This window comes from Lithobates pipiens, unplaced genomic scaffold (genome assembly GCF_037356315.1).
Source record: "Lithobates pipiens isolate NorthernLeopardFrog02 unplaced genomic scaffold, aLitPip1_a1.2 Scaffold_14, whole genome shotgun sequence".
In the NCBI taxonomy this organism is placed as follows: Eukaryota; Metazoa; Chordata; class Amphibia; order Anura; family Ranidae; genus Lithobates; species Lithobates pipiens.
This window is the reverse complement of record NW_027507728.1, coordinates 3,638,046-3,653,766: the sequence shown is the minus strand read 5'-3', so window position 1 is coordinate 3,653,766 and position 15,721 is coordinate 3,638,046. Positions and strand designations below refer to the sequence as shown.

Genomic DNA, 15,721 nt, shown 5'->3' with positions numbered 1-15,721 from the left:
AAAACACAGTAACCCGGAGTTAAGTAACATTTAAAAGTGGTTGTAAATGCCCCCGAGACATATTTACATATAGATAAGCCTATAATATGGCTTACCTATATGTATTGAAGATATCTCCTAAACATGCGTCGTCGATGTCATCTGCACATGCACAGTGAAGAAACGTCCCTCTGTGCCATGACTGGCGGCTCCCGCATGCATGCGCGGGAGTCACAGACACAGAGTCTATGGCTCCGGAAGGAAGAGGGCGAAGACAGAGGCTTCCACAAGTGGGAAATCGCTGGCGTTATGCTTTTACTTTGCAGGGGAATAAAGAGGAAGTAGAACCCATCAGGGTTTACTTCCTCTTTAAGAGTATTTCTACTGTTACAGACCATTGTTTCTGCTTATTTGCTAGGCATCTTGCTTGATATATTTGTCAGCCTTGTACTGTATTCCTAATATTGTAATGGTTTTGCATGTACATAATTTTTGTTTAGTAAAAACACATTTACACACTGCAGAGTCGCAGCTTCCTTGCTTATACTGCAAAGTAACCTTGCTAGACAGACGCAAGCAAAACAATTGGGGGCTCATCCGAAATAATTGCACTAAAGTTCAACTGAAGCAGACCTGTTTTTCTGTAGTGTGTTGTGTTGCTTGTGCTAGGTAAAAATGCTGCATAAGCGGTTTAGGAAAAGCAAGGCTGCATGGGTTTCTGGTGTCCATAAGGGAGTGTGCAGCTTACCTATCTGGGCCACAGACAATGAGGGGGAGCCTCTTGCTAAAGTGTGCTTCTCCTTTGAATAACACTTGGGGTGACAAAGTCTCAGATCATTTTGTAGATTTTAGCCTTAAGGGGTTGGATTTAAGTAAAGCAGAGAAGAGGACAGTGTCCACAGGGCGTTGGTACTTTCTATATGCGCTCTATACTGAATCACAAAGGAGAGAGAAGGCAGACCCAGAAATTAAGGCATTAAAAGACCAGCTAACAGTTGCTTCGGAGTGTGTTCGTTCAACTGCTAGTCGAGCTGATGATTTGCAAGAGCGGTGTGTAGCCCTCATGACCAAATCAATTAATTTCATTGTCACATCCCAAAACTGGGATTGTGAGGATGCGCTCTCGTCAAATGATAGTGAAGATGAGGACATAGCATTTGATGTTTCTGATGATGATCATCCAATGAAAAAGAAAAAGTGTGCCAGACCTCTCATTACTAAACATAGGAAAAGGCAACATGTTAGGAAGGATATAGCAGATGGGGAGGTGCATTATCGCAACCCCAGAGATGTCGAATTTGAAGAAGTATGGGAGTTTACACAAACTGAACTTCATGAGCTGGCAAAACAATACAAACAGAGGTCCGGGGAACCCCTATTAAGTTGGCTCCTACATTTGTGGGATGAAGGGGCAGACAGTGTTGTTTTGTCAGGCAGGGAAGCAGTGGCTATGGGAGTGTTAACCCACGATCCGCAATTGCGTCAGGCCATGTGAGAAGCCAGAGAGTTTACTGTGAATCTTTCATTTATAGACCTAGTGAGAGATGGACTATTCCGAGTATACGCTAGTCCTAGTGCCCTGAAAAACACTTACACTGGAGAACAATAGCAGAGGATATTTCCAAGTTATGCGATATGGGTTGTATAACCGGATTAAATAGAATGAATGGGTCCAGATATGGAAACCTTTACGTCTGCTCTGCTCTCTAAGCTAATGCAGTCTGTGCCATTTAATCTCAGAGCTCCTTTATTGTCCTTGCTAGGAGGCCTGTGTTTAAACAGCAAGTTTCAAGAAGCCATTACCCTTTTAAGCCAGTTGGAGGAGCTAGAGAAGACTAAAACAAAACCTGTCAGGGTAGTAGATAAGGTCAAGGCCAGACAGGAAGAAAACAAGAAGAAAAGAACAGAGAAAATCAGGCTAGTTATCTCTAGGAAAGAAACGTGGGTGGACCTATTAAAGGCAGGAGTACCTAAAGATGAGATAGGTGGGATTTCTAATGCAGAATTGCTGGAGAGGTGGAAACATTTAGTGGGGAAAACTGTCAGGCCGCGTACACACGCGCGGACTGTTCGCCCAACTTTGTCCGTCAAACAGTTTCGGCAAACAGTCCGCTCAAACTTAGCATGGACGGACATGGCCACACACGACGGACGAACAGTTTGCTGAAACCGTGCGCGATGACGTGAACGGCACGTACGACGGGACGAAAAATACGACGTCCTATACACTGCATTATAGCTTTCGGCGTGAAAATCCTTTCTGAGCATGCGCGCAACTTTGTTTGACGAACAAGCCTACACACGAGCGGACTGTCCGCCCAAACACTGTTCAGCGGACAAAGTTGGGCGAACAGTCCGCCCATGTGTACGCGGCCTCAGGGTTAGAAACACTACTCCTAGTAAAGATAACATCAGCCTAGATTTAGAGAAAACAGAGCAGACCCCTCCTTTAAGCCAGGGCCGGATTAACATTGGGGCTACTGGAGCTGCAGCTCCAGGCCCCTACCTTAAAATCAGCCTGCCCAGCCAGCACTAGGAGCCTCATTTCTCCTGTCCATAAATGTTCGTGGGACAGGAGAAGATGTGTGTAACTGTAAGGGTGTCTGGCTGTACCTGTGTTGGCTCAGTGTGATTATTAGTGTCACAGTGCACAGTTCCCCCCTACACAAATGGGAGAGGAGAGAGGCTGGGTCTGCCCCACCTTCTCCCACCCCTCTCCCTCTGTGAAGTCCTGCAGGCATGCAATGAAGGAGCTGTGTGGGCATCAGCCGTCAGATACAGGGTGAACACAATACCTGAGTGTGATAAGATTGCAGGGACCACCTAAGTGTGAGCACAGTGACTCTTACCTCCCTTCTCTCCCTCTCCCCCTCTAACTTTTTCCTCCAGCAGTAGCTATTATAACTGCAGCCAAAGTGTTTAGAATTGTGTGATCAGCCTATTGTAGTATTGGTCCCTTGTGCTTTTAAAGCGGGAGGAAACCCGCAGATGTGTTTTTTTTTTCTACCTGCAAAGGAAAAGGCATAATGAGCTAGTATGCACCGCATACTAGCTCATTATGAAATACTTACCTTAGAACGATGCCCCGACATCTGGTCCGATCCACGCCAAGGGAGCCGACATGCTCCCTCTGCATTTCTTCTGGGTATCGCGGCTCCGGCACTGTGAGTGGCCAGAGCCGCGATATCGTCACTCCCGCACATGCGCACGGGAGATTTCATCCCGGCCGGGTCCGGCCACTGTCGGGCTTTCAGCCGAGAATCCCCTGTGCGCATGCGCCGCTGCAGTCCGCGGCGCATACCGAGGGGAATATCTCCTAAACCGTACAGGTTTAGGAGATATTTTTTTTACCTACAGGTAAGCCTTATGAGTTAGCCTTATAAGTGTGCACGTCTATCCTAAGCTGTACATGTCGGTGCTAACTTATAAGGCTTTCCTGTACGTAAAAGTAAAAAAAATGAGTATACAACCACTTAAAGTGGGTTCACGCTAAATTGCTATATTTTGGCTGATTGCTGGTGTAGCCACAGTTTTCCTGCATTTTACCCGCAGTTCTATTGATTTCTATTAGGTTGCATGTTTTTCCTGCACTTTCTAAAAGAACACCAAAATTCCTGCATGCTGCATCTTTGACTCACTGTCAGAAAATGCAGCAGAAACCTGCAAGCTTCCTGATGATGTGTGTAACACGAAATGCATAGAGGCTGCAGGTCCGCTCTCCACTGATGTCATATCTAGATTTGCTGGTTCCTAACCCTTGTGTTTTGAAATGCACGCCGCTGCTGGTAGAACAGTGTGCACTTCTATCCTAAGCTGTACATGTCGGAGCTAACTTATAGCACATCTCAATGTAAGTGTATGCCGCATTAAATATCTGCTTGTATACACTGGCACTAAACATATCGCGCTATGATTTTTCATACGTTTTTCCCGAGCTATACTGCTTGATTCTCAAGAATAAAGGGATTGTTTCCACTTACGCTGTTGGTTGTGAGAAATCCATTATTCTCACAAGGCTTTTTTAGTTTAAGGCTCTGGTGAGTTTGCATTTCTTATGCACAATTTGTGGTGGAGTATCATTTGAAGGATAATATTTGCCATTTTCTTTGAATCACAGTGTTTGTACTTTTTTCTTCATGAAGATATATTGAAGAAATGTATTTGGACCATTTTACAAACACACTATATATATATATATATATATATATATATATATATATATTCCTTTGTTATAATTTTTTGGAACGTTTTCCAAAAACGTTCATCACAAATGTTGACAGATGAAGGTGTATATGTGAGGTACCACCATACCTTTTTCTTTTATACCTATTTACTAATATATATCAATAGAACTGCATCTTAACCCCCCCCCCCCCTCCCCCCTTCCATAGACCTTGGTCTGATCAATACCCCTGGGCATTCACACATGGTCACACTATCCCGGCTCAGGAGGGGTGTAGGCTCCAGGGATTCCTTTGACTATGCAGACCCCATCCATTCTACCCATCTGGGCAGAGTCCTGGAGGAAGTGGCAGGCTGCGGGTGGCAAGTAGCACATTGTATCTGGTGGCAGGCTGCAGGTGGCAAGTGGGAAAATGAATCTGGTGGCACGCTATGGGTGGCATGTGGCACACTGCATCTGACAGCAGGCTATGGGTGGCACACTGTATCTGGCAGCAGGCTATAGTTGACAAGTGGCACAATTCATCTGGTGGCAGGCTATGGGTGGTAATTATGATGCATTGAACTATTTTATTATATATTACAATGTAGTAATAGAAATTATGGAATTTGATCATCCCGACACCATATCAAGTATGGTGTCGGGATGATTTAAGTGCTAACACCATCCATTTGCCCGACAAATCACTCCCGCCACCGATTTCCCTGTCAACCCCAAGACTACATCACCCCCCCACCCCAATCATTTGGGGGGGGGGGAATTTGTCCCTGAATGGCAGTTTGGAAACGTGGTCACCCTATGTTGCTGCTGGTGAGAGACCGCATAACAGATGGTATTGGTGGTAATGCTGCTGAGCGGCTGGTGTTACCGGTGAGAGTATATTTAATTTGTTTTAGCAAAACATTGTTTGCATTTTCATTTTATTTCCATAAGAAGGCCCACCAAAATCCTTAGCACCAGGCCCATGATGCTCTTAATCCGGCCCTGCTTTTAGCCCCAAACCAATTCCCTAGACTACACATGAACCCAAACCCAAATCCTTTTATCCTGGGGAGGAGTTAGAGAGAATCAGAAAAAAGGACTGGGGGGTTCCTTATCCTTTATAAGGGGAAGGTGAGTCTCCTGTAATAGCAGTGGGGACAGTGACAGCAGGACACAGATGCCTATATGTACCTGTCACTGTATGGTGGGGGAAATTCCTGTGCTGCAGGCCCCACCCTTTGGGTCTCTGTCAGAAAACATGAAAGAGTCAGCGTGGTTCACTGATGGTTCAGCCATAGTCATCTCGTTTGGGCGCCAATGGACAGCAGCATCCTATAACTCGACTACAGTCACAGTCCTGTAGGAGACCAGAATTGGAAGGTCCAGTCAGTATGCAGAGTTGAAAACTGTAGAGATGACTCTTCAGGGGGATCCTTTTTACTATGTCACTATCTACACTGACAGCTGGGCGGTCTTTAACCACTTGGGTACCGCGCTATTGCCGAATGACGGCATTAGCGCGGACCTAGATTTCCAGGACTACGTCTATTGACGTCGTCCTGGTTACGAGCGGCCTGCGCGCCCCCTGAGGGGCGCGCGCGGCGCGCTCTGTGATCGGCGAGTCCGTGAGACTCGCCTGAACACCGATCCGTGTAAGGGGTCGATCCCGACCCCTTATCACGTGATCAGCTGTCAGCCAATGACAGCTGATCATGTGATAGAACGGAGCCGGTAATCGGCTATTATTCCTCCTCGCGCTGACAGCGCGAGGAGAAAAAAAAAAGCCGATCACCGGCGGCCGTGATCGGGACATCAGTCCCGATCACGGCCAGCAATGAAAGGCACCACATGCCACCTGCCAGTGCCCACCTGCCTCCCGCAGTGCCATCCTGAAATATAACAAAGTAAAAGTAAGTGCCCCCCGTCTGTGCCCATAATGCCCACAGTGCCACCCCACAGTGCCACCCACAGTGCCACCCCACAGTGCCACCCCACAGTGCCACCCACAGTGCCACCCAATCTGCCTCAAAGGTGCTGCACCCCAGTGCCGCCCATCAGTGCCCAGCAGTGCCGCCCATCAGTGCCCAGCAGTGCCGCCCATCAGTGCCCAGCAGTGCCACCTATCAGAGCCACCTATCAGTGCCACCTATCAGTGCCCATCAGTCCCATCTATCTGTGGTACCTATCAGTGCCCATCCGTGCCACCCATCCGTGCCACTTATCCGTGCCACCCATCCGTGCCATCTTATCTGTGCCCATCTTTGCCCATCAGTGCCGCCTTATCTGTGCCCATCGGTGCCGCCTTATCTGTGCCTATTAGTGCCGCCTTAACTATGCCTATCAGTGCCCACAAGTGCAGCCTATCAGTGCCCACCAATGCAGCCTATCAGTGCCCACCAATGCAGCCCATCAGTGCCCACCAATGCAGCCCATCAGTGCCCACCAATGCAGCCTATCAGTGCCGCCTTATCAGCGCACTTCAATGAAGGAGAAAAATGACCCGTTTGCAAAATTTTATAACAAACTATTAAAACATGATTTTTTTTTTTTGCATCTTTTTTTGTTTGTTTAGCAAAAAATAAAACTCCGAGCTGTAACTAAATACCACCAAAAGAAAGCTCTATTTGTGGGAAAAAAATGATAGAAATTTCATTTGGGTACAGTGTTGTATGCCCGCGCAATTGTCATTCAAAGTGCATCAGCGCTGAAAGCTGAAAATTGGTCTGGGACTGAGGGGGGTTTAAGTGCCCAGTAAGCAAGTGGTTAAAGGACTGACAACCTGGATGCCCACATGAAAGTTCAATCAATAGATGATTCATGGAAAGATGGTGTGGGGAGGCAAGGACGTCTGGGACTACATCTAGAAGGAAGCTCAGTCCCCCACCATAAAAGTGGGGCATGCTGACGCACATGTGCCCTGATCCCAGACTTTGAGATCTATAACAGACTGGCAGATGAAATCAACAAGGTGAATGCAGTTGTGCAAATTGATCCTGTCTTGATGAACTTGGCCAACTGGGCCCACAGGAAATCTGGACATTTGGGGCAGAAAGCGACATATGAATGGGCACAGCAGAGAGGATTGCTCATATCCATGGAAATATAAAGACTGTAACAGGGAACTGTACAGTGTGTGGAGAAGTGCGACAATGGCCATTGCAAAAAAAAAATAGTACTCCACTGGGTTGATTAAGAGGGGTAAGACGCCTGCAGATATTTGGCAGATTTACTTAATCGGTCCACTGCCCAGAGGAAACAATGGACTGAGATATTGTTGCACTGCAGTGGACACCTATTCAGGACTTTTGATTGTTTATCCTTGCAAACATGCATATCAATACGCAACGCTTCAACCGAAGCAGTGGACACCTATTCAGGACCTTTGCTTGTTCATCCTTGTAAATATGCAGATCAAGCTGCAAAGCTTCAACTGAAGCAGTAGACACTTATTCAGGATTTTTTGCTTGTTCATCCTTGCAAACGTGCAGATCAAGCCGCAGCTCTTCAAGTCCAGAAACTTGTCATTGCTTATGGTTGTCCCAAACAGGTCCAAAGTGATAACGGCTCACACTTCACTGGATCAACAGTACAGCAATGGGCCAAAGATTCTTGAGTGTACTGGTTGTGCCACATCCCATACCTTCCACAGGCAGCTGGTTTGATTGAGAGATAAAATGGGCTTTTGAAGGACCAGATACGCAAACTTACACCCACACATACACTAAGAGGGTGGGATTGGGTCTTTACACAGGCATTTATGTTGTTAAATTCTAGGTAGTGTGAAGTTTGGGGATACTAGCTCCGCGGGATTACCGTATATACTCGAGTATAAGCCGAGATTTTCAGCCTCTTTTTTGAGGCTGAAAGTGCCCCCCTCGGCTTATACTCGAGTCATCGCTGTCTGTCTGCCCGATCAGCGTGTCGAGCAGACAGACAGCGGCCATTCTAGGATTCAAAGGCCGCGCCTCCGTCGGTGATAGGCGGAACACTGAATTTCCCAGCAGTCTGTGTTCCGCCTATCACGGACATCCTCTCATCCTCGTCCGTAGTATGAGGATGAGCGGACGTCCATGATAGGCGGACCACTGACTGCTGGGAAATTGAGTGTTCCGCCTATCACCGACGGAGGCGCGGCTTTTGAATCCTAGAATGGCCGCCGACGAAGAGCTGAAGGACGGAGGCTCGGCTCGGGACGGGCCGGGACGGGACGCAGGCTGGACGGGACGCAGGCTGGACGGGACGCAGGCTGGACGGGACACAGGCTGGACGGGACACAGGCTGGACGGACACAGGCTGGACGGACACAGGCAGGCTGGACACAGGTAGGCTGCACGGACACACACACACACACACACACACACACACACGGATGCATGCACACACACACACACACGGATGCATGCACACACACACACACACACACACGGATGCATGCACACACACACACACACACACACAGGGATGGATGGACACACACACACACGGATGCATGGACACACACACACACGGATGCATGGACACACACACACACGGATGCATGGACACACACACACACGGATGCATGGACACACACAGGGATGGATGGACCCACAGGGATGGACGGACACACAGGGATGGACAGGCATGTCTCACCCTCGGCTTATACACGAGTCAATAATTTTTTCCAGTTTTTTGGGGGTAAATTGGGGGCCTCGGCTTATATTCGGGTCGGCCTATACTCAAGTATATACGGTAAGTGCATAAACTGTTGTCAGGTGAAACCAAAATATATTTATTTATGAATAAATCAAAAATAAAGCTTTTCTCCAGCATATGAAAACCGTAAATTAAAGTCCGCTTGTCTTCAGCACAAAATAATACAAAAAGAAAAGCACCTACAGTTCTGTAGACAGGTCTTCACCAAAAAGAGTCCTTGCAGAGATCTTTTTGCAGCCTCCAAAACAGCAAACAGCAAATATAACAACACAGCCAGACAGCTCCTCAGACAGGTGTTCATCTCCTTCTTCTCCTCACCACCACCTCTCTGTCTACTTCCTGTCTTATAGGCTGTCTTCCTGGAGGCTGTTAACCCCCTGTGGTCAGGGAGGGAGGCTTTTTCCCACCCAAATGTCACTTTAGAGCCTCCCAAATTCCGGGTCCCAACTACCTCTCCTAAAATATAGAGAGGACCGCGAATCAGTCTTCTCCCGAAAACTATACCCGGAATCTGTCACCCATTTTTGGGTGACCCCCTGAGGCCTACCATGATTCCCTTAAAGGGACCACATCCCGAATATAGGCGCCACATAGTACCCGTCCAGGACCCAACCTTGGCGTCCTGTACAGTAGATAGCCAAAAGCACACCATATGAGAGGATGGTGGGGCACAGATTCCACACCTGGAGTGCAGAGTTCAGCATTTAAGTAAGGTTCCTGTAAGAACAGGGTTTAACAAGTACCATGTTACTGATTCTCATAACATAGAAACCAAGAGTGAGGTATCTCAAGCTGAAGCCTATCTAGTAATGAGAGGGAATCTGGCAGGAAGGTTTGAAGTTATATTTGCATTGGCAAATCAGCTTCAGGACAGTGTCTGGGACTCTGGTTAATGGATACTTCTCAGCAAGACTGGAAAGTGTGGCTGTGCTGGAGGTCCACTAATTGCATATCCCTGCTCTAGAACATCAAACCTTCCAAAATAAACAGCAGTGATCTTCTGGAAAATATCAGTATATTTCCTCTTCTCCCTATTGTTGTTCTTTGGAAAGGGGCCGAAATGGATACAGGCTGGTAGCAAAGTGTTAGTCAGAGATCCAGGCAAGAAGCTACAGGAGAGATTGTAGCTGAAGGGTTGGAGTCTACTGTTTATTATTAGAATGAACAGGTAATCCAATTGTGTTTTCCACTCCACAGGCTGTCTACAATTTCATCCATAGGTAGACCAGAGAAAAGTGGCTCCATGGCGGACAGATTGATGGAAGAGCACAAGAGGCGTAGAGAGCAAGGCATTTCATGTATTGCAAGCCTGGACTTGTTTCTAGAGAACTTTAGAATGGACTTTCTAATGAACTTTTAGCCAAAGACTGAAACACCTTCTCAGTGGCAGAAATATGGGAGGGAGTTGCATTCAATGTAAATTAATGTTTAGTGCGAAATATTAGTCTCTGTGGATTCTAACAGAAAAATCTAGGGTGGAATGTGTTGCGTTTGATATAAAATATATTGGTGATTTTTCTAGCAGTCTGTTTGGATAGAGACAGAAATCAGGTTACTGTTGAGTTTGTTTGAGGATGCTTCTCAAACTAAGGCCTTTGGTAACAAGTACACAGGTTGTCCTCAAACAGCGGGTACTGTTGACAGTTGGAACAGTTGGTTGTTATGGTAAACAACTGACATATAAAAGCGTTGTCAGGCATAAGCTGGATAGGACTCTCATCATGCCTAAAGACCAAAGAGGAAAAAAAGTCTGTAACCAGCCATTGAAGGAAAAGATACTTTCGCCCGATTCTCCAGCAACTGCCAACTCAGTCCTCATTGTCAATGGAGATCACAAACACACAGTAACTGGCGTTAAAGCGGGAGTCCGCCGGGAGTTCCGCGTTTTTTTTTTTTAAAAGCCAGCAGCTACAAATACAGCAGCTGCTGACTTTTAAAATAAGGACATTTACCCGCCCAGCGCGCCCGCGATGTCGGCACCCGAAGCCGATCTCTCGATCGTCTCTCGGGTGCTGCCGCCGCCATCTTGGGTATGGGAATCAGAAAGTGGAGCCTTTCGGCTTCATTTCCCGGTTCCCTACTGCGCATGCGCGAGTCGCGCTGCGCAATAAGGATGGACCCGCTGCCTCTGGGATCTGTGTGTTTCCCAGCAGGCAGCGGGGGACTTTCGGAAAGGGGTGTAGATCTACGCCCCTTTCCGCAGAGAGCTATCCCGGAAGTGGGTGCAGATACCTGTACTGTACAGGTACCTGCACCCCTCTCCCCCCTGAAAGGTGCCAATTGTGGCGCCGGAGGGGGGGGGGATTCCAATGAGCGGAAGTCCACTTTAGGCTGGACCTCCGCTTTAAGTAACTTTTAACCATATTTCTACTGTTACAGACCATAATTTCTGCTTATTTGCTAGGCATCTTGCTTGATATATCTGTCAGTCTTGTACTGTATTCCTAATATTGTAATAGTTTTGTCTATACAGCATTTTTGTTCAGTAAAAGCACATTTACATACTGCAGAGGTGTCAGCTTCCTTGCTTGCTTCCTTGCTTGCCGCAAAGTAACCTTGCTATATAGACGCAAGCAAAACAACCCCCAAACCTCTCTCTTCTCATCTGGGTCATGTCCTGGAAATACATTTTTTTTGTAATGATAAACAGCTTTTATTATCCCCTGTGACCTTATAACCACGCTTTTAAAATTTTTGCAGGGACAGCTGCTAGGTGCTCAGTATCTGTTAAAATAGGCACACCTCCAGAACAACATTTCCCAAGAGCCCTTAACCTCACAGAAAGTGCGTGTATGTATGTCAAAGCAACAGCACTGTGATATCCTGGGAAAGAAATCAATATATATGCATGAGAGAGACCCCGAGACTGGTGAAGTTCTGTAGTCCAGCAGGCAGGGCTGACAACACTGCTTGAGATTTCAGACCAAAAGAAACACGGTTTTGTCATCTCAAACAGGAAGTTAGGAGCACACTGGATTTCTGGTAGATCAATGGTTATTTTCTGTACTTGCAAAGCCTGGTATTTTTTCTTGATGAACGCTTTACATTTGCTGTCTCAGGATTGAGTCAGACAGGTGTGCACAATATTAAAAAAAAAAATTTTCAACTATCATTTTACTAATGCTGGCTGAGGAAACATAAGACGTACCTGCTGTTTATTTTCTTTTGAATATGGTAACATTGTGGAGACGTGAAACATGATTTCATGTCCTTGGTAAACAGTATAGACAGAATGTGTTCCCGTGGTATCATCTAAAAAGGAAAGGGCATGAAATAAAATATCTGTCAAACAAATCTTTCCCCTTTAGTTTTTAAAGCTTCCTACATAATCCATATTTATTGGCTATTCTGTCCTGAAGACCATAAAACAAAATGTACATTAGAGGGGCCCCTGCACAGGCCCACAGAGCAGACAGTAGGCTTGTTTTAACTTGGTAAGAATAGGATGAATACATTGATCCTATGCATATTTTCTAGAAAAAGTAATTAAAGCGGGAGTCCGCCGGGACTCCGTGTTTTTTTTTTTTTTTAAAAGCCAGCAGCTACAAATACTGCAGCTGCTGACTTTTAAAATAGTGACACTTACCTGTCCAGCGCGCCCGCGATGTCGGCACCCGAAGCCGATCTCTAGATCGTCTTGTCGGGTGCTGCCGCCGCCATCTTGGGTATGGGAATCAGGAAATGGAGCCTTTCGGCTTCATTTCCCGGTTCCATACTGCGCATGCGCGAATCGCGCTGCGCAATAAGGATGGTCCCCGCTGCCTCTGGGATCTGTGTGTTTCCCAGCAGGCAGCGGGGCACTTGCGGAAAGGGCCGTAATCTACGCCCCTTTCCGCAGAGAGCTATCCCGGAAGTGGGTGCAGAATACCTGTACTGTACAGGTATCTGCACCCCCCTCCCCCCTGAAAGGTGCCAATTGTGGCGCCGGAGGGGGGGAGGGTTCCGATGAGCGGAGGTCCACTTTAGGGTGGACCTCCGCTTTAAGACCTTAGGTCTGTGGCTACATATCTCCCTGACATCAAGCCAGGTGCAGCTGTATGTACCAGATGATATAAAGGGGCACTTACTTTTGGTGTCCAGTCCCCCCCTGTAACCGATCCAGCTCTTTAGCGTGATGGTGTCTCCCAGCAAATTTAATAACTTCTGGAAACTTTCACTTCCTGCTTCTGGAAAAAAAAAAATGAGAGATGGAGTGTTAATCTCATATATTAAACATTTTTGAAAAAGAAATGTATAAACTTCAATTTTCTTAAGGCTTTTTCACCGAGGGGTGGTAAAAATGATAAAAAAAAAAAAAAAGTTAAATAAAAAAATTTAAGAAACGGGTGTCAAAAGGCAGCAGTTTTGCCTCTTGAAGCTTCCCAGCCACTGCTATACCACCCTTTGAAAAGCATCTACCACAAATCGCTTTTGAAAGGGCAGTAAGCTTACCACCAGTCTGAAAGAGTATTTACTAACACAGTCACACATCCAGTCAACAATCAGTCTTTGTCCTTGGCAGTGGCAGATGCCCAGAAACATGCTATTATTCCCACTACAGTAACACGACGTAGGTCTGTGGTTTATATCAAAGATTATACTCCTAAAAATGTCATACCATAGACAAACTGCCCAGGCGGCACTCACCATTACTAAACATTTCATCGTCTGTCAACTGGCCGTCTTTGGCATAAAGAACTCCAAATTTAAAATTCACAGAGCCCTAGATAAAAGAGGAATAGGAAGCAGAAGAGGAAGAAAGGAGGAAGATATAGAGGAAAAGGAAGTGGGTAGAAAGGGAAAGGAGTCAGCAGAAGAGAGCAGAGGAAGAGGGAGGGGAAGACGGAGAGAAACAGTGGGAAATGGATGAGGACAATGAAGGGTAAGAAGAGTGATGAGCAGAGAGGAATAGGCCAGGAAAAAGAAAGCAAGGCAAAGAAGAATGAGACAGGAAGAGTGGAAGAGTGGAAGAGGGGAAGAGTGGAAGTGTGGAAGTGGGGAAGAGGGGAAGAGGGGAAGAGGGGAAGAGGGGAAGAGTGGAAGAGGGGAAGAGGGGAAGCAGTAGAGGATGGGAGAGAATAGATAAAAAAAAGAGGAAAGAGAAGGGAAGAAGAATATAAATGATGGGGAAATGATAGGTATTATGAAGAGGAAAAAAGAGAAAGGCATAAAGAAAAAAAGAGAGAAAGCAGAGAGGAATGGTACAGAAGGCAGGAGAAGCAGTAAAAGAGGGGAGATGAAAGAATAAAATAAAGAAGGGAAGAGAAAAGAAGGGAAAGGAAAGAGTACAAGAAAATGATGAGTACAAGGAAGAGAACGAAAAAAAAAAGAGGAAGGCATAGAAAAAGAAGAGAGGGAGGCAGAGAGGAAGAGGACAAGAAGTGGAAAGGAATAAAATGAAGCAGCAGAAAAAAGGGAAGAGAAGATCAAAGTAAGAGTTTAGAGGACAAGTGTGTATGTGTGCATTTGTAAGTGAGAGGGAGGGGGGATAAGCAGTAGGAAGAGATGGAGTGCAAAAGACAAAAAAGAGAAGAGAGTTAAAGGATAGGAAAAGGATAAGGGCAAGGGAGAAGGAGAGGATAAGGTAAATGAAAAAAAAACAAGAGGAAATTGAAGGGGGAAAAGAAAGGAGACATAGGGGGAATAGAAGAAGAAAGAACATAGGTGAATAGGTGAATATCTTTCATTGTTGGTAAATGTCACAGATTCATCAATAAAGTACCCATTTCCATGAAATTACATGAATCCCACGACTGTGACTGGACACCATTTAGAACTCACATTTCTTACAATGCCATCTAAGGCCCGATTCACACCTATGGCATTTTTTGTACTTTTTGCATTTTGCGGATTTGCACCACAGAACGTGTTCCTTAGGAAACCATGTTAAATGGACTGTAGTGCAAATCTGCAAAATGCAAAAAGCACTAAAAATGCCATAGTTGTGAATCAGGCCTTAATACCTTATTTAACAATTTTCAGGAAAGTAAAATTATTTATTCAAAACTAAAGTGTCGCCTTAGACCCCAGGGCTAGGCTACCAAGTAAAATTTGATGCTTGATGAATTAAAAAAAATTTTTTTTTTAACATGTCGAAAAAATGTTGCAATCGTGTTGTTAAAATATCATTCTGCTAAGACTGATCACATTATCCATTTTGCAACGCCGATTAGTAAAATTTTGTGATGAGAAAATGTGATCTACATAAGAGAATAGCTAAGCAGCTGAGATCACATTGCGGAGTGCTGCCCAGCACACAACCAACATACATGCTGTGTACTTGTAATATACATCCTGTATTGGGGAATAGGGAGGTAACCATGATATAAGCATCCCAGCCAGCAGTACACCAGTATGTGAATGACACACATTCAAATAAGGGAAAAACAAATTCATGCCTTTAACATTTGCTTTTTTCAAGGTCTTTGCAAATAATCTTAAAGGAAACCTGCCATGAGAGAACTGTGTACGCCATGACTGCTGGCCTCTCCTGAAAAATAAACAGTTGCTTGGCTGTTATTTTGACCAACTAGCTTCATATGTTTAAAATTACTGATCCAGAAAATATATGTAGATTGGGACCTTACTGGCTACATGCTTGCTACAGCTCTGTGGCTAAGAAAATATTGAAGCATTTTAAGTAAACTTGAGGGCAGCTTGGCATCCTGACTTGGTCAATTCATACCAGTGTTTTGGTGAACTGTGCTTATGGTGCTTTACAAAAAAAAAAAAACCCTACTTGCTGCACCTTTGGTTGCCAGTAGCATGCATGTTCAACATGGACACAAATGCACCTATACCACAGGGGCGTGCATGTAGTAATTCTCCTTTTGTACATGAAGAAATGCTATCAAACTTCCCATCAGCAAGATCTCCCTCTAAAATCAGAAGACCAGAAATGGC

The 15,721-nt window shown here is 45.7% G+C and overlaps 1 protein-coding gene across 3 annotated transcripts in view; it reads right to left on the bottom strand.

Moving 5' to 3' along the window:
* GARNL3 (GTPase activating Rap/RanGAP domain like 3) overlaps positions 1-15,721 on the bottom strand; it is a 372,751-nt gene that overhangs the window by 59,094 nt on the left and 297,936 nt on the right. For all 3 annotated transcript variants that reach the window (XM_077479186.1, XM_077479187.1, XM_077479188.1), the window contains 3 exons: positions 13,466-13,541; positions 12,907-13,005; positions 11,988-12,091 (listed from right to left, as the gene is read on the bottom strand). In XM_077479186.1, coding sequence (XP_077335312.1) covers positions 11,988-12,091; positions 12,907-13,005; positions 13,466-13,541 — 279 coding nt within the window. The remainder of the gene's footprint in view (positions 1-11,987; positions 12,092-12,906; positions 13,006-13,465; positions 13,542-15,721) is intronic.